The sequence below is a fragment of the Oryctolagus cuniculus genome, chromosome 13, assembly GCF_051225735.1.
Source record: "Oryctolagus cuniculus isolate XC-2025 breed Fujian yellow rabbit chromosome 13, ASM5122573v1, whole genome shotgun sequence".
Classification (NCBI taxonomy): Eukaryota; Metazoa; Chordata; class Mammalia; order Lagomorpha; family Leporidae; genus Oryctolagus; species Oryctolagus cuniculus.
Window position 1 is genome coordinate 45,136,765 of NC_142879.1, and position 25,737 is coordinate 45,162,501.

At 36.2% G+C, this 25,737-nt stretch overlaps 1 protein-coding gene across 1 annotated transcript in view; it reads left to right on the forward strand.

The window, feature by feature from the left end:
• The window catches only part of MALRD1 (MAM and LDL receptor class A domain containing 1), a 407,814-nt gene that overhangs the window by 137,356 nt on the left and 244,721 nt on the right, over positions 1-25,737 (forward strand). Inside the window, exons 18-20 of the mRNA XM_008268638.5 lie at positions 4,467-4,623; positions 17,149-17,259; positions 20,882-21,095. Of these exons, the coding sequence (XP_008266860.4) occupies positions 4,467-4,623; positions 17,149-17,259; positions 20,882-21,095 (482 nt within the window). The remainder of the gene's footprint in view (positions 1-4,466; positions 4,624-17,148; positions 17,260-20,881; positions 21,096-25,737) is intronic.

The window sequence follows — 25,737 nt, forward strand, 5'->3', positions numbered from 1 at the left end:
CCAATCTTTGCTATTTCTTGATGCTGGTGGACCAAATTAACTTTATGACAACTCTGGGTAGATCATATGCCATTGGGTGTGTTGACAGAGCTTACAGTCTTAGCATGAATCTGAGCATAAATCTCATTCCAGACAATGACCCTGGAGACCCTATCTATCATAATGTATATATTCAGACCCAATGGTTGTTGGAACTTGCTCAAAAACAATGTGATTTGTCCTTGTAAGTTTCACCCTGACCCCTAATTTAATCATGGTGAGGATTCAGGTGATTCTCAACTAAAACTATCTTAATGATTTAATTGGTGTAATTGAAGGACCTAAACTGATTATTCTATGCAGACCTACACAGCTTTTTTATTAAATCATGAAATTCAAATCAGATCTTTGTAATGGACTTCTTCATTGCCTAGGACTTGAATTTTGCAATACCTGAAAAGTGTAACACAACTTTTTTTCAAACCTTTGCTACTTTGTGGTTTATATGTTTTATTAGAAAAATACATGTTTCTATTAAAAAAACATGCTTCTTCTCTGTATGAGTAAAGGTAATTTGAAGGTTGATAGAGAGGTGCTGGAATTTTATGGGTTACAGCACTATTAACTATAGTCATTACAAATGTATGCATCCTCAGACAGGGGTTGATTTCCTTTGCAAGTACATGCTTGAGTAATCTCATTCAGATACAGGCAAGAATTGATGCAATTCTTCATTTTCCTGTTAGTAATCATACATTCATCATGAGCTCCAATTAATGTCTGTAAGACTGGTGACAAAGTCGTCTGCTACATTGGTACTGTGTTCACAGTTTGATAAACAGCACAAATGGAGTATGGTTGCTTGCATTTTTCAAATTGATCTCCTGACATATTTTGCTTTTTCTTTTCCTTATTAGATGAAGTGGATATTTCAAAGATATACAATTTTAGACAATGATCTTCATAATTCACTTTAGATTTGTCCTTCAAAATGAATTTTCTAATATTGGATTGGGGGAAATGTGATATTTTTCTTTGCACTCATGTACTTTCATGAAAATTAATAAAAAACTTCTGTTTGAAGAATCACTGAAAAGATAATTTATGATTGCCCCATTTGTGACCTTTAGGCTTGATAGCTATATTCTGTCATTTCCTATGGTAGTGTTTTGTTTCACCTTTGTTGGTACTGTTTTTTTTTTTTCTTGCCATTGCATATAGCAGTGACCCTCTGTATCCAAGGGTTCCATAACAGCAGTTTCAACCAGCCATAACTCAAATTATTTCAAATAAAATAGTCTTTACTAAATATGTAGCCTTATTTCTCATTTTCTACCAGATAATCTGTATAGTCATTAAATATTAGGAATTGGTAACCTAGAGATTTAAAGTATATGGATGATGAAGGATTAGAGCTTTCATGTACTTTGGTATCTTCAGGGAGTCCTAGATAACATGTGCTTTATAGATTTTAAATGTGTATATTTTATTAACAAGTATTACCTGACGGCCTTCCTGTGTAGGAAGCAAACAGGCATGTCTGCCAAACATAGATGAATAACATTTTTGGACATTTTATCTGATTCAAATATGTATTTAGTTGCATAATGTGTACATATAGCCACATAAACATATATACTGTTGACTGTGGCATAATGCATGACATATAGTAGGCAATTTATAAATGTTCAGTTCATTAAAATTGATTCAATGTGTTCTCCCATTGACTGATTGGTCTTTTGATCATCTTATTGGTATCAATGATAAAAAATACTTAATTTAAATACAACCCTGGTGAGGGATTATTCTGTACTACTGAATAAATGTTCTAACCCCACATCATGAAGATAATGTTCTATTACATAAGCTTTATTGTTTTACCATCTATACTCTAGGTAAAATCCACTTGGTCTTATTTTTAGATATAAAATATGGGTGAAGGGTAACTTTATCACTGTGACTACCTAATTTATTTGGTTCATTTACTGAAAATATTGATGTTTCAGAGCAATGAGTGGAAGGACAAACTATTATGTCCAAATGGGTATCTGTTTCAGGAGTGTTTCCTACAGTTTTCTAGGCTATTGGTTCTTTTTCTAGTACTGCTTTGTATTGACGTCTGAGCCCTCTCAAGTACTTGTAACAAATACCATAATCTGCATGGCTCATAACACACAGTGATTTATGACTGTTGTGGTTGCTGGGAAGTCCAAGTTTAAGGTGCTGGCATATACAGTGTCTGATGAGGGCTGGTTTCCTGGGTCTTAGTGGATCCTCACGTTGTATAAGGGGCTAGCTAGCTCTCTGGGGTCTCTTTTTAAGGAGTGCTAACCCCATTAAGATATGCCCTACTTCTTAATACCATCAACATGGTCTTTAGGATTATCCCATATGATTTTGGACCATAGCATTTTGTTGCTATACCTTTAACGGGAGTTTTGATACCTGATTAAGTCCTCTAATTTAATTGACTATTCCTGACTCCTTGTACATCAACATAAAATTTAGGATTAATTTACTAATTTCTGAAAAAAATCTGCTGTAAGTGTATTGGGATTTAATTATGCTTTCAAATCAATTTAAGAAGTGATACCTTTAAAACATTGAGTGCTGGTGCTGGTGCTGTGGTGCAGCAGGTAAAGCCACTGCCTCCAGTGCCGGCATCCCATATGTGCGTTGGTTAGAGTCCTGGCTGCTCCACTTCCCATCCTGCTCTCTGCCATGGCCTGGGAAAGCAGTGTAAGATGGCCCAAGTCCTTGGGCCCCTGCACCCACGTGGGAGACCCGGAAGAGGCTCCTGGCTCCTGGCTCCTGACTCCTCCGGGTCAGCACAGCTAAGGCCATTGTGGCCAATTGGGGAGTAAACCAGCAAATGGGACCTCCTTCTCTCTCTGCCTCTCCTTCTTTCTCTGTAACTCTTAAAAATAAATCTTAAAAAAATCAGTGCTATAATTCACATATGTGGGGTTGTGATGGGGTCATATTGTCCTAGCTCAAGAGAGCTGATTAGGCAAAACTTTCAAAAGTTCCATTCCCAGTGGGAGGCAGAGTTGAAGTTCGATAGAGATCTATGTGGAACATTGAATATTATTGTATCCTGGGGCTGGTGCTGTGGTGTAGCAGGTAAAGCCACTGCCTGCAGTGCTGGCATTCCTATGGGAGCCAGTTCGAATTTCAGCTGCTCCACTTTTGAAACAGAGGATGGCCCAAGTGCCTGGGCTCCTGCACCCTCTTGGGAGACCTGGATGAAGCTCCTAGCTTAGAATACTGTTTCTCTAAGTGATGTGTGAAGAATACATAGTAAACAGAAGTGGGAATTTCAGTTAGGAGACTGACTATGCAAGAAGTGACAAAAGTTTGACTTAAAGGGGTGAGTAGCATTAAAATTGGGAGGGGTAGACCCTTCCAATCTATAGTTGAGAACTAAAACCAAAATTCATTGAAGCCATTTAAATATATGGATATAATTTTGATAAAATAAAAAATTATAATCATGACCAATGCTGAGTCACAGATTAAACAATTTATAGAAATACAGAAATGTACATATTCTTTCTTTCTGATTGTTGTAACTTCTAATTCTATACTCCTGAATATGTAAGTTTTGTTTTTTGCATCCTTGGAATACTAGATATTAAGCATAAAGAAACAAAATTGGAAGGGTTTGTTTATTGAGTCATAATTTGGACATATTCGTATAATAATCTTGCCTCTTAAGAAGTATATTAACTCATATCCTTGGTAGTATGCAATGCAGTGAAGATCTTTTCATTAGCAAGATCTAATGACTTGGTATAAAATATAACTAAAATTTATTTAGTACTTCCATAAAATGGACCAGGTAAGTTAGAAAGGTGCAACCAATTAATAAGAGTGCTCAAATTGTCAGTTCTTTATTGACTACTTCAAAAACCTGTGTATGGCATGGCATGACTTCAGTGTTTTATAATCTCAGAGTTGCCAAATTAAAGCATAGAGTTTCCACTTATGCAAGAGTACACTGTTGTATATTTCTATCATTACTTTTCCATCTCAATTTGTACACACATTTCAAAGTTACCTACAAATTTGTTAAGCTGTGTTGAAGTGGAGCTGAAATAAATTAATACAGGGGAATAAATTTGATTAGCATTTCATGCTTCTCAGTTGAATTCAGAGTTGGTTTTGTTTTTCATCATATGCCTATAAAATCCAGTGGTCTGTAGCCTCATTTTACGCACATTAAAATAGTCTCTCAGAGCTGACCAGAGTACTTGAAATATCATTGTATAAAAAAGTTATTATAGATTTGGTTAGTATAGCTGTGACCATTATTTATACATATAGTACCAGTTGATATAAGGACTGAATTAAAATTGAGTTATTGCTAATGAAGGTTATGGGACATAATTATGCCTTAAGATACACTTTCAGGAAAATTCATAGAGCCATAAGATTTGATCAGTCATAAACTGTTTATTTTTTAATTCAATAAACACTTTCCCCAGAAATAGCACCAGAGGATGGTACCTATTTGCTGACAGCTCAAATGGGAAATTTGGTGATGTGGCTGACATCCTCACTCCTGTTATTTCACTCACGGGACCAACATGTACCTTGGTGTTCTGGACTCACATGAATGGTGCCACAGTTGGCTCTCTACAGGTATGGCTTAGACAATAGAATTTTTTGATTTCTCTGACAATTCATCATCTAATATTTGTTTGTTAATAAATTAAAATGGATAATTAGTTCACTGATATCACAATGGTATTGCTGAAGTAGTAAAAATGCAGGTGAATGGCTATTAGTACTCATGTTTTCCTATTTACAACTACAGCCTTTATTATGAGTTTATAGTTTCTGTGCAATTATATTGCATATTAGTGACTTAGATTTCATTATCAGTGTTCTATGTATAAAATAATCCAGTATATATACACTTCTATTTGGATATGTGTTATTGCTGTCTTTGGTTGTAGCATGGTATTCTCTACCCTTTTCAAATACCTTCTTTGATTAAAAAACCAAAATGAATAAAACTATTTGAAACTCACAAACCATTGCTGTAATGGTACAAAAAACTCCAGCATCCCCTCATTCAGAGATGATAATTTCTTGTCAATGATCCCAGTAATGAGGCTTGTAGCCAAAGCACCAAATACAGGATCAGATATGATTCTTTGTAGTAGAATAAAAGTAGAATAATTAGAATTTGGCACTTTAAGCATTTATGGGAAAATGTTTTTTTTGACTGTCCCCCAAGCTGAATTTGTTCCACGTTCAAAAATGTTTTTTGCTATAATATCACCAGTGTAGAATTCTTTTTATTCTATCAGTCCCATTATTTTCTTCCCTTCATTATCAATAAAAACATCGTGAAGATAAATTTTCAGGTATGTGAATCCTATCTCGACTCAATTTTACTAGCAATCTTTTGCCTCCCAGCATTTGAATTAATTTTACTATCATGATTGCCTTATTGTGATTTTCTAACTCCATTATTCTATTTGTAGAATGAAATAATGAATAATACATAGAATATATAATACTAGAATAACTATATAATAGGGTATATAATAGAATAAGAGTAACTCCATTATTGTATCGTGCTGTAAAGCAAGTCATCCTCCTTTGTTTACCTACTGTTTTGTCAGTGTATATTTATAAGTTAATACTTTATTCAGTGTACTATGATCTATTACTATTGTTTGATCCTCAACTTGTCTCATATTTGGTCCTTTAAATTATCCTTTAAAAATGACCTATATTTATTTAAAAGTCCCTATCATTCTTTGAGTCATTTCTTCCTTTCTTGCTAAGATGTTCTAAACATTATTTGTCACATCTCCAGAATTAATCAGAAATAATGATTCCAGTCTTCTCCTGGAAGACCAATTTCTGAAATAATAATGTAAATTCCTGAGTATTTTCTTCCATATCAGGCCCTGGTTCAAAATAACACACTTTTTAAAATATAGTTATTTGAGAGGCAGAGTTACACAGAGTAAGAGAGGGAGAGGAAGAGAGATCTTCCATCTGCTGTGAACCAGATCAGAAGTGGAGCAACCAGGAGAAGAGCATGTGCCCAGATGAGATGCCAACATTGCAGGTGGTGGCTTAACATGCTATGCCACAATTCCAGCCCCATGCACAGAAGATTCTTAAATAATACATGAAGACATATTACTGATAAGAAGCCTTATCTAAAATTCCCTAAATTCCAGAGTATTTGATTGTTTTTGTAGCTATTGTGAATGGGATTGATTTTAGAAGTTCTTCCTCAGCCATGGCATTGCCTGTGTATACAAAGGCCATTGATTTTTTTGCATTGATTTTATATCCTGCTACTTTGCCAAACTCTTCTATGAGTTCCAATAGTCTCTTAGTAGAGTTCTTTGGATCCCCTAAGTAAAGAATCATATCATCTGCAAAGAGGGATAGTTTGAGTTCTTCCTTCAAATTTGTATCCCTTTAATTTCCTTTTCTTGCCTGATAGCTCTGGCTAGATCTTCCAGAACTATATTGAATAGCAGTGGTGAGAGTGGGCATCCCTGTCTGGTACCAGATCTCAGTGGAAATGCTTCCAACTTTTCCCCATTCAATAGGATGCTTGCCATGGGTTTTTCATAAATTGCTTTGATTGTATTGAGGAATGTTCCTTCCAAACCCAGTTTTCTTAGGGTTTTCATCATGAAAGGGTGCTGTATTTCATCAAATGCTTTCCCTGCGTCTATTGAGATAATCATATGGTTTTTCTTCTGCAGTCTGTTAATGTGTTGTATCACTTTGATTGTTTTGCGCACATTAAACCATCCCTGCATACCAGGGATAAATCCCACTTGGTCTGGGTGGATGATCTTTCTGATGTGTTATTGCATTCTATTGGCAAGAATTTTATTGAGGAGTTTCTTGATCTCTTCGTAGATTCTGGTTATTAACCCTTTATCAGTTGCATAGTTTGCAAATATTTTTTCCCATTCTGTCGGTTGTCTCTTCACTCTCCTGACTGTTTCTTTTGCAGTACAGAAACTTCTCAATTTGATGCAATCCCAATAGTTGATTTTGGCTCTGACTGCCTGTGCTTCTGGGGTGTTTTCCAAGAAGTCATTGCCAGTACCTATATCTTGCAGGGTTTTTCCAATGCTCTCTAATAATTTGATGGTGTCTGGTTGTAGATTTAAGTCTTTAATCCATGTTGAGTGGATTTTTGTGTAAGGTGAAAGGTAGGGGTCTTGCTTCATGATTCTGCACATGGAAATCCAATTTTCCCAGCACCATTTATTGAATAGACTGTCCTTACTCCAGGGATTGGTTTTGGATCCTTGATCAAATATGAGTTGGCTGTAGATGTTTGGATTGATTTCTGGTGTTTCAATTCTGTTCCATTGGTGTATCCATCTGTTTCTGTACCAGTACCATGCTGTTTTGATTACAACTGCCCTGTAGTATGTCCTGAAATCTGGTATTGTGATGCCTCTGGCTTTGTTTCAGTTGTACAAGATTGCTTTAGCTATTTGAGGTCTCCTGAGTCTCCATATGAATTTCAGCATCATTTTTTCCAGATCTGAGAAGAAGGTCTTCGGTATCTTGATTGGTATTGCATTGAATCTATAAATTGCTTTTGGGAGAATGTACATTTTGATGATATTGATTCTTCCAATCCATGAGCATGGAAGATTTTTCCATTTCTTGGTATCCTCTTGTATTTCGTGCTTTAAGGTTTTGTAATTTTCATCGTAGAGATCTTTAACGTCCTTGGTTAAGTTTATTCCAAGGTATTTGATTGTTTTTGTAGCTATTGTGAATGGGATTGATCTTAGCAGTTCTTCCTCAGCCATGGCATTGTCTGTATATACAAAAGCTGTTGATTTTTGTGCATTGATTTTATACCCTGCTACTTTGCCAAAATCTTCTATGAGTTCCAATAGTCTCTTAGTAGAGTTCTTTGGATCCCCTAAGTAAAGAATCATATCATCTGCAAAGAGGGATAGTTTGAGTTCTTCCTTCCCAATTTGTATCCCTTTAATTTCTTTTTCTTGCCTAATAGCTCTGGCTAGAATTTCCAGAACTATATTGAATAGCAGTGGTGAGAGTGGGCATCCCTGTCTGGTACCAGATCTCAGTGGAAATGCTTCCAGTTTTTCCCCATTCAATAGGATGTTGGCTGTGGGTTTTTCATAGATTGCTTTGATTGTATTGAGGAATGTTCCTTCCAAACCCAGTTTGCTTAGAGTTTTCATCATGAACGGGTGTTGTATTTTATCAAATGCTTTCCCTGCGTCTATTGAGATAATCATATGGTTTTTCTTCTGCAGTCTGTTAATGTGTTGTATCACATTGATTGTTTTGCGCACATTAAACCATCCCTGCATACCAGGGATAAATCCCACTTGGTCTGGGTGGATGATCTTTCTGATGTGTTTTTGCATTCTATTGGCAAGAATTTTATTGAGGATTTTTTCATCTGTGTTCATCAGGGATATTGGTCTGTAATTCTCTTTCAATGCTGCATCTTTTTCCGGCTTAGGAATTAAGGTGATGCTGGCTTCATAGAAAGAATTTGGGAGGACTCCCTCTTTTTCGATTGCTCTGAATAGTTTGAGAAGAATTGGAGTCAGTTCTTCTTTAAATGTCTGGTAGAATTCAGCAGTGAATCCATCTGGTCCTGGGCTTTTCTTTGTTGGGAGGGCCTTTATTACTGTTTCAATTTCTGTCTCAGTTATGCATCTGTTTAGGTTTTCTATGTCTTCCTGGTTCAATTTAGGTAGGTTGCATGTGTCCAGGAATCTATCCATTTCTGATAGGTTTCCCTGTTTGCTGGCATACAAGTCCTTGTAGTAATTTCTGATGATTCTTTTTATTTCTGTGGTGTCTGTTGTTACATTTCCTTTTTCATCTCTGATTTTATTGATTTGAGTCTTTTCTTTTTTTTAGTTAGTTGGGCCAACGGGGTGTCAATTTTGTTTAATTTTTCAAAAAACCAGCTCTTTTTTGGTTGATTTTTTATAATTTTTTTTGGATTCAATCCTGTTGATTTCTTCTCTGATTTTAATTATTTCTCTTCTCCTACTAGATTTGGGAATGGTTTGCTGCAGTTTTTCTAGATCCTTGAGATACACTGGAAGCTCATTTATTTTGGTGTCTTTCCAATTTCTTGATGTAGGCACCTATTGCTATATACTTTCCTCTTAACACTGCTTTTGCTATATCCCATAAGTTTTGATATGTTGTGCTGTTATCCTCATTTACTTCCAGAAAGTTCTTGATTTCTCTTTTGATTTCTTGTATGACCCTTTGTTCATTCAGGAGCATGTTGTTAAGTCTCCATGTGTTGCTAATTTCCAACCTCATTCCACTGTGGTCTGAGAAGCAGCATCATATGATTCTAATTCTTTTGAATTTGCTGAGACTTGCTTTATGGCCTAGTATGTGGTCAGTCCAAGAGTAGGTTTCATGCACTGCTGAGAAGAATGTAAATTTTTTAAAAATATGGAATACTTCACGAAAGATCTCTACGATGAGAATTACAAAATCTTAAAGAAAGAAATAGAAGAGGATATCAAAAAATAGAAAAATCTTCCATGATCATGGATTGGAAGAATCAATATCATCAAAATGTACATTCTCCCAAAAGCAATTTATAGATTCAATGGGATACCAATCAAAATACCAAAGACATTCTTCTCAGATCTGGAAAAAATGATGCTGAAATTCATATGGAGACTCAGGAGACCTCAAATAGCTAAAGCAATCTTGTACAACTGAAACAAAGCCAGAGGCATCACAATACCAGACTTCAGGACATACTACAGGGCAGTTGTAATCAAAACAGCATGGTACTGGTACAGAAACAGATGGATACACCAATGGAACAGAATTGAAATACCAGAAATAAACCCAAACATCTACAGCCAACTTATATTTGATCAAGGATCTAAAACCAATTCCTGGAGCAAGGACAGTCTCTTCAACAAATGGTGCTGGGAAAACTGGATTTCCATGTGCAGAAGCATGAAGCAAGACCCCTACCTTTCACCTTACACAAAAATCCACTCAACATGGATTAAAGACCTAAATTTATGACCACATACCATCAAGTTATTAGAGAACATTGAAGAAACCCTGCAAGATATAGGTACCAGCAAAGACATCTTGGAAAAGACTCCGGAAGGACAGGAGGTCAAAGCCAAACTTAACAATTGGGATTACATCAAATTGATAAGTTTCTGTACTGCAAAAAAAAAAAAAAAAAAACCGTCAGGAAAGTGAAGAGGTAAACAACAGAATGGGAAAAAATACTTGCAAACTATGCAATTGATAAAGGATTAATAACCAGAATCTACGAAGAGATCAAGAAACTCCATAAAAACAAAACAAACAACCCACTTAAGATATGGGCCAAGGACCTCAATAGACAATTTTCAAAAGAGGAAATCCAAAAGGCCAATAGACACATGAAAAAATGTTCAGGATCACTAGCAGTCTGGGAAACGCAAAACAAAACCACAATGAGGTTTCACCTAACCTGGGTTAGAGTGGCTTACATACAGAAATCTACCAATAACAGATGCTGGTGAGGATGTGAGGAAAAAGGGACACTAACCCACTGTTGGTGGGAATGCAAACTGGTCAAGCCACTGTGGAAGTCAGTCTGGAGATTCCTCAGGAACCTGAATATAACTTGACCATTCAACCCAGCTATCCCACTCCTTGGAATTTACCCAAAGGAAATGAAATTGGCAAACAAAAAAGCGGTGTGCACATTAATGTTTATTGCAGCTCAATTCACAATAGCTAAGAGCTGGAATCAACCTAAATGCCTATCAACAGTAGACTGGATAAAGAAATTATGGGACATGTACTCTGTAGAATACTACACAGAAAAAAAAAAATGAAATCCAGTCATTTGCAACAAAATGGAGGAATCTGGAACACATCATGCTGATGGAAATAAGCCAGTCCCAAAGGGACAAATATCATAAGTTCTCCCTGATTGGTGGCAACTAACTGTGCACCAAAAAGGAAACCTGTTGAAGTGAAATGGACACTATGAGACACAGTGACTTGATTGGCCCTTGTCCTGACTGTTGATGTACAACTTAATACTTTATCCCTTTCAGTATTTTGTTTTTGTTCTACTTAATACTATTGGTTGAGCTCTGTAATTAACACACAATTATTCTTAGGTGTTTAAATTTAACTGAAAATTGATCTGTTAAATATAAGAATGGGAATAAGGGAAGGAGAAGATGTACAATTTAAGACAAGCTCAAGCTGACTTTCCCCAAACGGTAGAGTTAGAAACATGCCAGGGGATTCCAATTCAATCCCATCAAGGTGGCATGTACCAATGCCATCTCACTAGTCCCAGTGATCAATTTCAATTCACAATCGATCATAATGATAGGTCTAAGAGTCAAAGGGATCACATAAACAAGACTAATGTCTGCTAATACTGATAGAATTGAAAAGGAGAGAATGATCCCACATGAGAAGAGGGATACACAGCAGACTCATAGAAGGGCAGATGTCCTAAACAGCACTCTGGTCTCAGAATCAGCCCTTAAGGCATTCGAATCTGGCTGAAGAGCCCATGAGAGTATTATAGGCATGGACCAAGACACTCTGGCAAAAAAAAAAAAAAAAAAAAATAGAAAAGACCTAAATGAAAGATCTCTGTGAGTGAGATCCCAGTGGAAAGAACGGTCCTTCTAAGAAGGAGGTACCTTTCTCTGAAGGGAGGAGAGAACTCTGTTGCAGTTGATTTCTCAACAATGTTGTAGTGGATTCGTTTTTGAGAGGAGGAGCGTGGTAGGGGCAACAGGTGCAGAGTCACCACACAGAACCTGGGAGTCGCTTGAAAGCGGACTTGAGGCATGCAGCCAGCAGACTCATTTATTTCAGTAAGTACAAAAGCTTATATAGTCAAGACCAGCCAATCCGGTCAAGGTGTGGTCTATACCCCAACCAATCACAGCCTTTTGCCAGGCAGGCTCTGTTTGCCATGTAGGTTTCAAAGCCATCCAATCACAGCCTGTTGCCAGGCCGGCTCCGTTGCCAGGTGGCTTTCAAAGCCATTCCTGAGTAACTGACGCTCATTTGCCAGTGGCCATCTTGGCATTGCCTTCTCATTCCACCACAAACTTCCACTTTGACTATGACCTTGTCTAAATAAGATCAAAGTTGGCGAACTCAAAAGGCTTCCATAGCCTTGGCAGCTCATGACAAGAGCCTAGGGTGATTATTGATGCCATAAACAAGAGTGTCAATTTGTTAAGTCAACAACAGGAGTCACTGTGTACTTACTCCTCATGTAGGATCTCTGTCCTTAATGTGCTGTCCAATGTGAATTAATGCTATAACGAGTACTCAAACAGTATTTTACACTTTATGTTGCTGTGTGGGTGCAAACTGTTGAAATTTCTACTTAATATATGTTAAATTGATCTTCTGTATATAAAGAGAACTGAAAATGAATCTTGATGTGAATGGAATGGGAGAGGGAGCGGGAGATGGGAGGGTTGTGGGTGGGAGGGAAGTTATGGGGGAGAAAAAGCCGTTGTTATCCATAAGCTTTATTTTGGAAGTTTATCTTTATTAAATAAAAAGAAAAAAACCCCTAAATTCCAGAACCTTAGAGGTTGTAGGCTAGGAATTTCTTCCTAGAAGCAATCTATAGATGCTGATCCCTGCCCACCATCCTATTTAACTTTTTGCTAAAAGTTTGATCTATTTGAATTGAGATGATACTTGGGTTACCTGCCTCCTGTTTCCCCAATAAAGAGAAGTGAATGGCAGGCCAACTACCTAACCACATCTAAGTCCACTGCTTGATTGGAATTTTAATGTTATATATTCCCTTCCCGTTTTGTTATTGTTGCAGTCTAGAATTGACCATTATTAAATATTGCTTTTTTCCAAATTTTACAAAGGGTATTTTTTAAAATGGTTTTTAAAATATTGGACATTAAATAGGTAGATAAATTATAGAATTGTCACCCTTAAGATAGATAAACTTTTTTTTACCCAAAACCAGTATAAAAGTACAATTGTGTGTGTGAGTATATGTGTTAATAATATGAATGTATCCAGGTAGACTTGGGAGTTGAAGTTATATGTATTTATTGTACATTAGCTTTTTGAAATGATTTTAGTCCCAACAGTCAGCATAACTAGCCATTGGTTTATCATTAGGAAAATTACTTATCCTAGTATATTTGGTGGCCAAGATTAAATGTTCTGAAATATCTTTGAATTTTGTTCAGAATAAAATTTTGTATTGGTAGATAAAAAATTATAAAACACTGATACTTCATAAGCAATTATGAAATAATTAAAATGATACATATCATTAAAATGATAATTAAATGATATCATTTTTATGTGGCTAAATGAAATGTTGATATATTGCTTGAACATAGGACTTGAATTGTAGTGTGGTATTCATACAAAAATATACTTCCTAATCATTCCTTTCAGTATCCCTCAAATGCTTTCAATTTTTTTGTAAAAAATTTATATTTTCTTGACTTAGCTAACTGTTGAAATACACTGGATTTTATATATCAAGAGTTTGACACTTTTGTTATCCGCATAATTTTATAGGACTATGAAACTAATTTTATAATATAATTCACCTGAATTTTGTTAAAATAGAAAAAACCTTTATATACTACTTGGAATTTTAAAAGTCAAGAGATTCATAACCTTTTAATTGGAAAAAAATCTTAGTTTCACAATCTTTAAAAAGCACTGTTGTCATTTGGCTCACCTTGGCAGATAGGCTGAGGCTGTGATCATGCCAGCAGGTGTAATCGTACCTTCCACTCTGCTGATCATAAAGGAACTTTACCTTGCCCAACATGTGTGTAACTCTGAACTGTTCCCCCACTCTAGAACACTGGCCTGAGCTCCCTTTCCCTACCCAGTACATGCTTCTGGGTATCCAATGAAGGAGCAAGCACTCCACTAAGCTAAGAGCTCTCAGATGAGAAAATCAACAGGTGTTCCCACTAAAGCCTAAATTTAAAAGTAGAACTATAAGAAACATTGAGAAAGGAGACAATATGATTCCTAAAAGGAACACAACAACACTTTAATATTAGAATGTGAAAACAGAGATTGATGAGAGGCATGAAAAGGAATTCAAAAAAAATTATCATAAGATTACTCAAAAACACAGAAGCAAATACATGAGTGAAATCCATACACAGCATAGATATGTGATTTTTCTGGGTGGTAGATTAGAAAAATCAAACTTAAATATTAGAAGTAAATAATTCAATATGTTAAATGTAGTGGAAAACCTTAACAGATTTGGTGAGGCAGAAAGAATATCAGAGGTAGGAGAAAATATTTGGAAATATGCCATAAATATTAGAAAAACTAAAAATAGTGTTTGAGATTTACAGAGTTATATATAAAATGACCAAAAGTATGTGTTTTGCAGAAGGACAGGGACAGCCAAGTATAGCCATGACTGAGAAGCAACCTGTAAAATCAGCTCCGCTCAAAATGGCTGCAAAAATTTAAATACCTTGAGAGAAATCGAGCCAAAGATGTGAAAGTTCTCTGCAATGAAAATTACAGAATGTTAAAGAAATATGAGAAAACACCAGAAAATGTAAAAGTCTTCCATATACATGAATTGGAAGAATTGAAATCATCACAATGTCCATATTACGCAAAGCAATTTACAGATTCAATGTGATCCCAATCAAAATACTAAAGACATTCTTCTTAGATCTAGAGCAAATGACCCATAAATTTATATGGAATCACAAGAGACCCTGAATAGCTAAAGCAATCTTAAACAATAAAAATAAAGTTTGAGGCATCACAGCACCATACTTTAAGACATATTACATGATCATTTTAATCAAGACATCCTGGTACTGGCACAAGAATAGACAGGTGGACAAATGGAATATATTAGACACCCTTGAAATTCACACATTTGCAACCAACTAATATGGAGAACATCAGGAGAACTCTGTAAGACATTGGCATAGGCAAAGACTTCTGGGCAAGACCCCAAGGCGCACACAATAAAGGCAGAAATAGACAAATGGGATTATATCAAGCTAAGAAGCTTCTGCACAGCAAAGTAGATTCTCAACAAAGAGGCATGTTACAGAATAGGAGAAAATATTAGCAAATTACACAGTAGAGGACTAATATCCTTGTTATATAAGGAGCTCAAGAAACTCAACAAAACAAGCAATCCAGTTAAGAAACAGGCTAAGGATATGAACAGGCATTTTTTAAGGTATGAAATTCAAATGGCCTAAAACAGATGAAAAGATGCTCAGGATCACTAGTCATCAGGCAGATGAAAATAAAAACCACGCTGAAGTTTCACCTCAGCCCAGTTAGAATAGTTATCATCTAAAAGTCAAGTAACATACTGGCAAGGATGTGGCGGAAAAAGATACCTTCATGCACTATTGGTAGAAATGTAAGCTAGTATAGCCATCATGGAAGAAACTATGAAGATTGTTCAGAAATCAAAAAATAGAAATACCATATGCCTCAGCCATCTCACTCCTGGAAACTTACCCAAATGAAATGAAATCAGCATATGAAAGAGCTATCTGTATCTCTGTGTTTATTGTAACTCAATTTACAATAGCTAAAATATGGAATCAACTCACATGACCATAAACTGATGACCAGATAAATTGTATATGTGTGTAATTAAATACACATATGTGTGTATACATATATTTACATATAGTATAGATTACTACTCAGCCATAAAAAAGAATGAAATCCTGTCTTTGTCAACAGAATGAATGCAATTGGAGACTGCTATACTTAGTGAAATAAGACAGTCCTAGAAAGAGAAATATCATGTTTTCCCTGATATGGAAAGTACAAAATATATGGTGTGTATGAGCAAAATTGACTTTTTGAGATTTTATTATTGTTATAGTCCTTTCCATACTCTGGAGCATCTGTGGTTTTTCTACCTACTACTTTATTAATCCCTTACTTAGGAGAGGGTTAAACTTGTGATTATAAAGTAAATTGAAAGTATGTCACTAGAAAATTAAAAGAAAATGAGAAAAGAAGGAGGAGGGAGGGTGGGAGTGAGGTGGGAAGTATCATTATTCTCTTACAACTGTATATATAAAATTAATGAAATTCGTTCCCTTTTTATAAATAAAAAGTAAAGCAATTCTGTGAAATAATAAGCCGTCTTTTTACACTGTGAGATTTTTCTGTTTACTATTTCAATTGTGCTCTTGATGGCTTTTTTCAGTCTTAAAGAAGACCTGTGATAATTTGGCTGATAAGACAGATCTGAATTCCTCTTGCTGGTACTAATGTGGTTATGTTGGCTCCAAGGCTCTTGGACGGGGGGCTCCTAGAGTCCCAGTACAGATGGATGTCCACTAATATCACCCATCTGAGCTGTTAAAGTTGAATGGGCTCACACTGTAATATTAAAGCCCATTGAAACACATAGAATAATGAAGGTCATTCTCAAAAGAGCATTTTAGTATGAAACTCCATTATTCATCATCTAATGATACAAATAATATCTCATAAAATATCAATTGCTACTACTATAAGCTTTTTAAAAATGTAATATAGTTGAGTTCTTAATTAGATTGGACTAGCTAACATATATATCTTGGGACTAGCAACACTGTATACCCTTATTACATAAGGCTTGTAGGATTCTCTGGGAGCACAAATGCCCTAATTTATGGTACAAAACAAAAGTGCTTGGCCGGCTCTGCGCCTCAATAGGCTAATCCTCCGCCTGTGGTGCTGGCACACCGGGTCCTAGTCCCAGTCGGGGCTCCGGATTCTGTCCCGGTTGCCCCTCTTCCAGGCCAGCTCTCTGCTATGGCCCGGGAGTGCAGTGGAGGATGGCCCAAGTGCTTGGGTCCTGCACCCCATGGAAGACCAGGAGAAGCACCTGGCTCCTGCCTTCGGATCAGCGTGATGTGGGCCGCGGCGGCCATTGGAGGGTGAACCAAAGGCAAAGGATGACCTTTCTCTCTCTCTCTCTCTCTCTCTCTCTCACTGTGTGCCTGTCAAAAAGAAAAATAAAGTGCTTAATGAAGACTCTCAGCTCTTATCTCAGCAACATCATGTGGATATTCAAGTTCTTGACAATCACTTAGAAAACTATTGAAAATATTTCAACTTTGTTTACCTCGTTTGTCTCCATAGGTGCTCATTAAGAAAGGCAACGTTACTTCTAAACTTTGGGCTCAGACTGGCCGGCAGGGTGCACAGTGGAAGAAAGTGGAAGTGTTTTTAGGCACTCATTTGTACACACAGGTTTGTAATTTTAATTGGTTATGTGAGGAGGAAGATTCTCCACCCCTCTTAATCTTGATTTATTTCCTTCACTCCAGTCCTGTCCTGCCATCCCCTTTCTATCGTGAAATATGAATGCATAGACTTAAGACAACATTACAGGTGGGGTTTTCCGTCAGGAACTTAGAATTCTAGAATGATCTAATTTCTTAGAATTAGATAATAATACTTCTTGGAATATTTAAATTGAGCAGCAATCGTCTTCCCTCTGCATTAGCTTTCTATACTTTGCTCTATTTGGCAAGTATATTCTGAGACTGTAGAGTAATTAAATTATTTCAAACCTGATTGAAAAGGCAGTGTGTGAAAACAGTGTGTGATTAAACTTCATTATAGGTAATTTACCTAATTCAGAATATTGAGAAATATAATAATATGTGATGCCATATTTGTCTCCATGTATTATATTATTGGTAGGATGAGAACTATACACATAAAATAAAGTTCAAGTTGTATAGTAATTAAAATATTTAAAATCAAAATAATAATGTGCCAAGGTATTTGGTATGGGTTCTATTTTTTTATGGATTATGAAAAAAGGAAGGGATATATGGGCCGTGATTTTGTTGGGAATTTTCTTTGAAGATAAGACTTAAAATTAAAATTTGAATAAGCAAAGTAAGAGCCTTTTAAATAGGAAATATTTTATTTTTTAATTTTTAGGCTTAATTTCATGAATTTAGAAATAATCATCTCTAGTTAGAATGGATAAGATGCTTGTTAAAAACTGCATTTCCACTGTTCTGCATGTGTAACAGGAATAGCAAGTTGATTTTGAATGTTTAGTAAGTACATGAGCAATTGTGAACATTCTCTGACATGTCAGCCCCTTTCAACTGCCATGGACACATAGATTGCATAGAACTGCATAAAGGCATTGACCCAGCATTATGGCCGGTTTCTTGGAGTGACAGGAATATGAAATCCCATTCACATATGTGTGTATATATATGTTGCCTTTCACTGCAATCTAGTTTACCTGTGAATGATTTGCAGAAAATTGAAGTAGATAAAAATAAGCTGAATTTGAAGAAATTATGCATTAATTTAATGGCCTTACACAGTAAGAATTTTACTATTAGAAGGATTATAACTCTTCAGTCTCTAAGAGCTTTAAATTTAGACAGGAAGAATCCTCAGCAAGAACATGTGGAGATCTCTGCTGCTGTCAGGGGTAGGGTTGCACACTGGGTAGTGACCTCCGTAACTAGTTCTGTGCACATAGAATACAGTCCTGTGCTGCATAGTGATGTTTAGGTCAATGATGGAACATGTAAATGATGGTGGCCTTTGGAATTATATTGCCTATCAATGCCATGGCTTAGTTTGTGTAAGCACTCTCTCTGATGTTCCCACGACAATGACATTGCTTAGTGATGCATTTCTCAAAATGTATCCCCATTGTTAAGTGATGCATGCTTGAATGTTTATAGTGAAATCATGTTCAAAATAACATTAAGGGGAGCTTCAATGTGTGGAATAAATTACTTAACATTTCCACAATTTTAGCTTTTCACATGTTGAAATTGAATGAAAAAGTATATCCACATTGCTAGAAAGTTAAAACCAAATGTTAATAGCTAGTGGACATTCACTGTTTCATGTGGGTCACTCATTGCTATAGTAAAAAATTGAGACCTTGCTATGTGCCAAGTACATTACCTTGCCCAGTAGATACAGAGATGAGTCCCCACACAGCTGATTCTTCCTCCATTCTTAAAACAGTGTTACCTTTAGCCTCAGAGAATGTTTCCAACCGTTAAGAAAAAGCATAATTTATTTTTAGACATTGCATGCCAAAACATCACTAGGAAACTTGAATTGTTTTATTTGGGAAAACTCAAATTTAAATATTTAATCGATTTTTTTTATAATTGGTGCAATCACATCTAAAGCAATTACTACATACTTAGTGCTACATTTTGCTTGAAACTTTAAATGTCTTGTTTTCAGAATAATCCTATGAGGCATATACTGTTAGCTCTATGGAGAACTATGTTGAAGTTATGTAAGTTGCCCTAGTTTATGTAACTACAAAATGGCAGAGACAGACTTTAAACACAGGCAGCCATCCAGAGTCTACATCGTCTACAGTTCAATTGTTATGCATATTACTGCCAAATCTTATGTAAAATATGTATCTGATTTTATTCTACCTGAAAAAGATGCATCATCATTTTTCTTCTTAAAAAATACTTCACAGTAATCAGTATTAATTATGGAATTCCAGTCAACATCACTTGGACATGGCAGACAGCTAAACTTTTGACTACTGGATAGAAATACTTCATAGTGAAAAGCTGATGAGTTAAATGTTCAGATTATCCAAATAGTAGTGTATCTTTCTCATTGTGGAACAGCGTTACCCACTTGCCTGGCCCAAATTCTCTTCTAAGACAGGGTGTAGTCCTGTTTATTCTTCCTAGTTTCACATCTTAGTTATTCCCAAATACTTCAACTGCCTTAAAATTTATTTTTCTTTTCTAGCTCATCTTCTGTGAGGAATAATTTATTCTTTTTATGTAAATTCATTGTGCGAAAACCTGTATTTTTATTTAGCTAGTATGGAAGGCACAATTTTAACTATACTGCCCTCTCACTTTAAAAGGGAAACAATACTAACTCGCATAGTAGTATAAATTATACATCATTTTCAAATTCTTTCAAGAAAAAGTTACTTAGGATTGATCAAGAGGGGTTTAGGAGATTGGTATCAGTAAATATTTTGTATGAAATAGCTAAGGTATGCTTGATCCAAGTTTTCTTTGAAATCTATGAATATGTCATATGTTAATGTTTTAACTTTTAATGGAATGTCATGGAGACAATGAAGTAATTCCATTTAGATCTCATAAACCTAATAATGAGACTTCAGTTCCATGAACAGTGTCCACTGTTGATCCAAGCAGTGGTATTGTTACAAAATAAAGATAGGATTGTTGAAAGCTTCAGTGATTCATTATTTTTCATTACTTCTGCCAAGTCACGTATGTGGGAAATTGAGGCCAGGTAACATGACATATGAGGATTATGTCTATCACATACATTAATCAAAGACTAACCAAAGTCATTTAAATTCAAAAGATGTGGCCAATTTACAAAAAAAAATCTCATGGTATTGAGTTTTGCCATCTTTGAGCTTTCAAACTATTCAGGTGGGCATGGACCTCAAGAGTGGGAAGAATTGAGTGAAATAAAGGATGTGCTTGTATATTTTTTCTTCTAATTCATTTCGACTGATTGAGCTCCTCCTTGTGTGATGAGGCTCTAAGGAATGTGCAGACCCTGTGTTGAATCTAGAGACAGCAGGGGCATCCGTGTGGGTTGTTGACTGGTGCCAATTTTATTGACCCTGTAGCCTAAAAATGATAAATGTAAGACAATTGTATTGCCACATTCCCATTTTTAGGTGTTGAAAATGGCAAACTTTGACCCCTAACTTCTCGTGGGTCACATTCAGTATGGGAACATTTTTGGTGGTTGTCAGGTTGAATTTTGATTTTAATATTAAGTTCTTGCACCAAGTTTTGAACATCTTGTTTGACAGCTTCACCTCCAATTGACATTTACTTTTTGTTCTTAGATCGTCTTCAGGGCAAAACGTGGTGTCAGTTACATGGGCGATGTAGCAGTGGATGATGTTTCCTTTCAAAATTGTTCACCCTTACCCAGCCCAGACAGAAAATGCACTGCTCAAGAATTCACGTGTGCTAATAAGCACTGCATTGCGAAGGACAGGCTGTGTGATTTTGTGAATGACTGTGCTGACAATTCAGATGAGACTTCTTTCATTTGTGGTAAGTGGGAGTGTTCTGCTTCCTCAATTTTGCCTTTATTTCCAACAATCTTATTCAGTAAGTGTTTCTGTGTTGAAATGTACAGGGGCATATATTTCAGTAGCAGGGGTAGGCAAGATGATTGGACTATTGAAATGCATTCCTTTCTTAATACTTAGGATTTAGAATTAATTTAAAACTACTTGATGGATTTTAGTATTTATGAAGTAACTAGAGATAAGTCTGAAAAAAAATTATCTTCAAAGACAAAATGGAAACAAGTATTTACCAAATGGAAACAGTTTTTTTTTTTTTTTTTTTTAAAAAGCAAAATATTGATCAGAGTCCATTTGAGCAGATCTGGCAAGCTACCATTCTTTAGTCCATTTCATAGTATGGTGTTGACTCTAGTGAATAATCGTGTGACAATTAAAAAGCTTTAATATTTTATATAAAGTGATTTCCCAAAGGAGATGGAGGTCAGTGTTTGAAAATTTCTGATGGATATGAAGTCACACTTAAAAGCACCTTCTAAAACACCCTTAACTGATTGAACATATATGCTATTTAGATTGGCCTGAAAATTACACAAAACAGTGTATTTGTTGCCTTATTTCACCACACATGAGAAAAATATAAATTGTCAATATGCAGTTTGACAAATTTTTTGCCTTAGCATAATTTTGTACTACAGTTTGATATTATTTCCTTCTTGACACTGAAAATGAAATATAAAGAACAGTTTCCATATAATAAGAGATCATGGGGATGGTGCTATGGCACATCGGGTTAACATCCTGGCCTAAAGTGCTGGCATCCCATATGGGTGCCGGTTCAAGACCTGGCTGCACCTCTTCTTTTTCTTTTTCTTTTTTTTTTTTTTTACAGGCAGAGTGGACAGTGAGAGAGAAAGACAGAGAGAAAGGTCCTCCTTTTTGCCGTTGGTTCCCCCTCCAATGGCTGCTGCGGCCGGTGCACCACGCTGATCCGATGGCAGGAGCCAGGTGCTTATCCTGGTCTCCCACGGGGTGCAGGGCCCAAGCACTTGGGCCATCCTCCACTGCACTCTCTGGCCACAGCAGAGAGCTGGCCTGGAAGAGGGGCAACCGGGACAGAATCCGCCCCCGACTGGGACTAGAATCTGGTGTGCCGGCGCCGCAAGGCGGAGGATTAGCCTAGTGAGCCGCAGTGCAGGCTGTGCTCCTCTTCTGATCCTGCTCTCTGCTATGGCCTGGGAAAGCAGTAGAAGATGGCCCAAGTCCTTGGGCCGCTGCAACCGCATGGGAGACCTGGAATAAGCTCCTGGCTCCTGGCTTCAGATTGGCACAGCTCTGGGCGTTGGGGCCAGTAGGGGAGTGAACCAGCGGTTGGAAAACTCTCTCTCTCTCTCTCTCTCTCTCTCTCTCTCTCTTCCTCTCCTTCTTTCTCTGTGTAACTCTGACTTTCAAATGAATAAATACATCTTAAAAAAAAAAAAAAAGAACTCACATTTCAGAACTTCTAACTTTCAAAGCCATTTTTGTTTACTAATTTCTGCTTGGTTTCACTGAAGCCCTGTGAGGTAAGTATGCTGGAACAGATCCTAGAAATGCTTTCTGTGATTGAAGTTCTCAGCAAGAGTGGTGAAGGTTTTGTGGTGTTCATGAAACTAGTACTGACAAAGTTGGTCCTAGAACCCAAGTATTTCGATTTACGATCCATTGTTTTGTCCAGACATTTAACATTTCTGTGTAAAATTGATTTTAAATGTCTTAGAGCAATCTTTTTACTACTACATGCTAATTACTTCCTTTATTTGCGGGTTATTACAGTATCCACTTTCATCATACAAACTGAACAAAAATAATTGGATACAGTTCTGTCTTAATCATTATTTTATGCATAGTTTATGCTATATTTTTAGTGTATTTTGCACCAAATGCTTTCAAATTTTTTTCATTGACATTTTCATTTGAATATCAAACAAATCTATTAGGTTATAGTTAAGACCAGTGTTATGGTTTTAAATTGTATTTGTAGTATTAAAAATATATTTCTTTCCCAGAGAAGTTACTGAGTGAAAGTTTTTTAGAATGTAAACATCTAAGTAAATCTTCCATATAAATCTTTGTATCCAGGCTCTAAGTTAATGAATATTTGTAGGACTTTCTCTCTGTAATCAGAAAAGGAACTGATATACTAATGGGTTCAGAAATACATTGGAAACTTACTCTTGATATTTCTTTAATAGGGAACATAGACAAAAGCAATCACAAGCTTTTAGAGGGTTAGTTGTATCAAAGGGTGCATTTTGATGAACAGATTACCAGATCCCTCTCAGCTAAAAAATTGAATTAGTTCCACAAATTGTGTTTGGAAAGGAAAGCATTTTCTGCTCCTTTGAGCAAATAAACAAAACGTCTAGATTAAACCCTTGAAGTAACCGGAATTTTTACAGTGATTCTACTGGAAAGATTTCTTTATACATTACATTGCTTGCTTTTGTTGCACATGTTAAGAAATTAACCTGTATTCCCAGTCTGCTGATTTTAAATGTTAGGTTTTAATTAAAGAGAGGCTAGGATCTGCTCCATGACTTATGAGTAGTGTTATTATCCAGCTTGTGCTATAAACTTGGATGTCTAAATTACTCTCCGGGGAATAGGAACTGATTTCAAAAGATTGGCCAGTAACCAACCAAATCTTTGGACATAAAGTCTACAATGGATTTTTTTTGAGTATTCTAATAACTTTGAATGTGTATCACAACTATAGAAAACTTTTGAAATATTAGAAAAGTACCTTGTAGGATAGCAGAAAGGCTAAAAATCTCTTAAAAGACAAAGACATCTCTAATGGAGGGAAAGAAAACAATCTATTATAACAAACACCTAATGCCTTAATATTCTGCACATCAATGTGGAATCTAAAAACCTAATCTATCAGAAAAATTTTAAATGTATTTGTTTTATAATTTGAATGATATTACTAAAAGAGGACACAGATCAAAGAGTGATTAGTGTATTTAAGAACTTAAAATCTTACTTGTACATGACTCTGGTTTATAGAGTCCTTTTGGAAACTATTTTCATTTTCCAATACATTCTTTTTTTTTTTTTTTTTTTGACAGATTGGACAGTGAGAGAGAGAGAGAGGGAGAGAAAGGTCTTCCTTTGCTGTTGGTTCACCCTCCAATGGCCGCTGCGGCCGGCGCGCCGCGGCCGGCGCACAGTCCTGATCCGAAGGCAGGAGCCAGGTGCTTTTCCTGGTCTCCCATGGGGTGCAGGGCCCAAGCATTTGGGCCATCCTCCACTGCACTCCCTGGCCATAGCAGAGAGCTGGCCTGGAAGAGGGGCAACCGGGACAGAATGCGGCGCCCCGACCGGGACTAGAACCCGGTGTGCTGGCACTGCTAGGCAGAGGGTTAGCCTGTTGAGCCGCAGTGCCAGCCTATTTTCCAATACATTCTAATTAGTGTATTTATGAGTATTATTGATATACAGTTGAGAATATCTGATGCCTCCCCCAGTGATTCCATTCTACACTCTTGTAAGTAAAGATACATAATATTTGATCAACATAATTAGTAAGATGCTGAACATAATGAATATATCTTAAATTATTTACCAACTGCAAGTTGGGGAAAATATTTGCAAACCACCAATCTGACAAAGGCTTAATATCCTGAATATATCAGAAACTTAAACTCAACAACAAAACACCACCCATTCCAGTTAAGAAACTCATTAGACAGTCTCAAAAGTACAAATGGCCAGTGAAGATATGAGAAAATGCTCAAGACCACTTGTCATCAGGGAAATACAATTCAAAACTACAATGAGTTATTGCCTCACCCCTGTCAGAATGGCTAAAATATGACACACAGAGAAACAAATAAGCAAACAACCAAAAGACAGGAACATATTGTATCAAAGAGATACCTGCACCACCATGTTTATAACAGCACTGTTCACAATAGCCCAAATTTGGAAGTAACCAAGGTGTCCATCATCAGATGAATGGATAAAGAAAATGTGGCATATACACAATGGAATAGTATTCAGCTATAAAAAATGAAACTTTGTCATTTGTAGTAAAGTGGATGCAACTGGAGGATATCATATTGATTGAAAAAAGCCGTACACAAATATTGCAGGTTCTCTTTTAAATGTGGGAGCTAAAATTGTTTTATTTTTTATTTTGTAAACTTTTATTTAGTAAATATAAATTTCCAAAGTACAGTTTATGGATTACAATGGCTTTTCCCCCCAATAATTTCCCTCCCACCTGCAACCTCCCATCTCCTGCTCCCTGCATTCACATCAGGATTCATTTTCAATTATCTTTATATACAGAAGATCGATTTAGTATATATTAAGTAAAGATTTCATCAGTTTGCACCCACACAGAAACACAAAGTGTAAAATACTGTTTCAGTACTAGGTATAGCATTAATTCACATTGAACAACACAATAAGGACAGAGATCCTACATGAGGAGTAAGTACACAGTGACTCCTGTTGTTGACGATGATGAGATAGAAGAAATGCAAGATACGGATTTCAACAAATTTATGATAAGAACATTTAGAAGTTTTCAAAAACAAATTCTTGAACTACAGAAATCCTTACAGGACAGGATAAAATTGTTTTAAAAAGGAGAGAGGTGCCTGTGTGGATCAGTA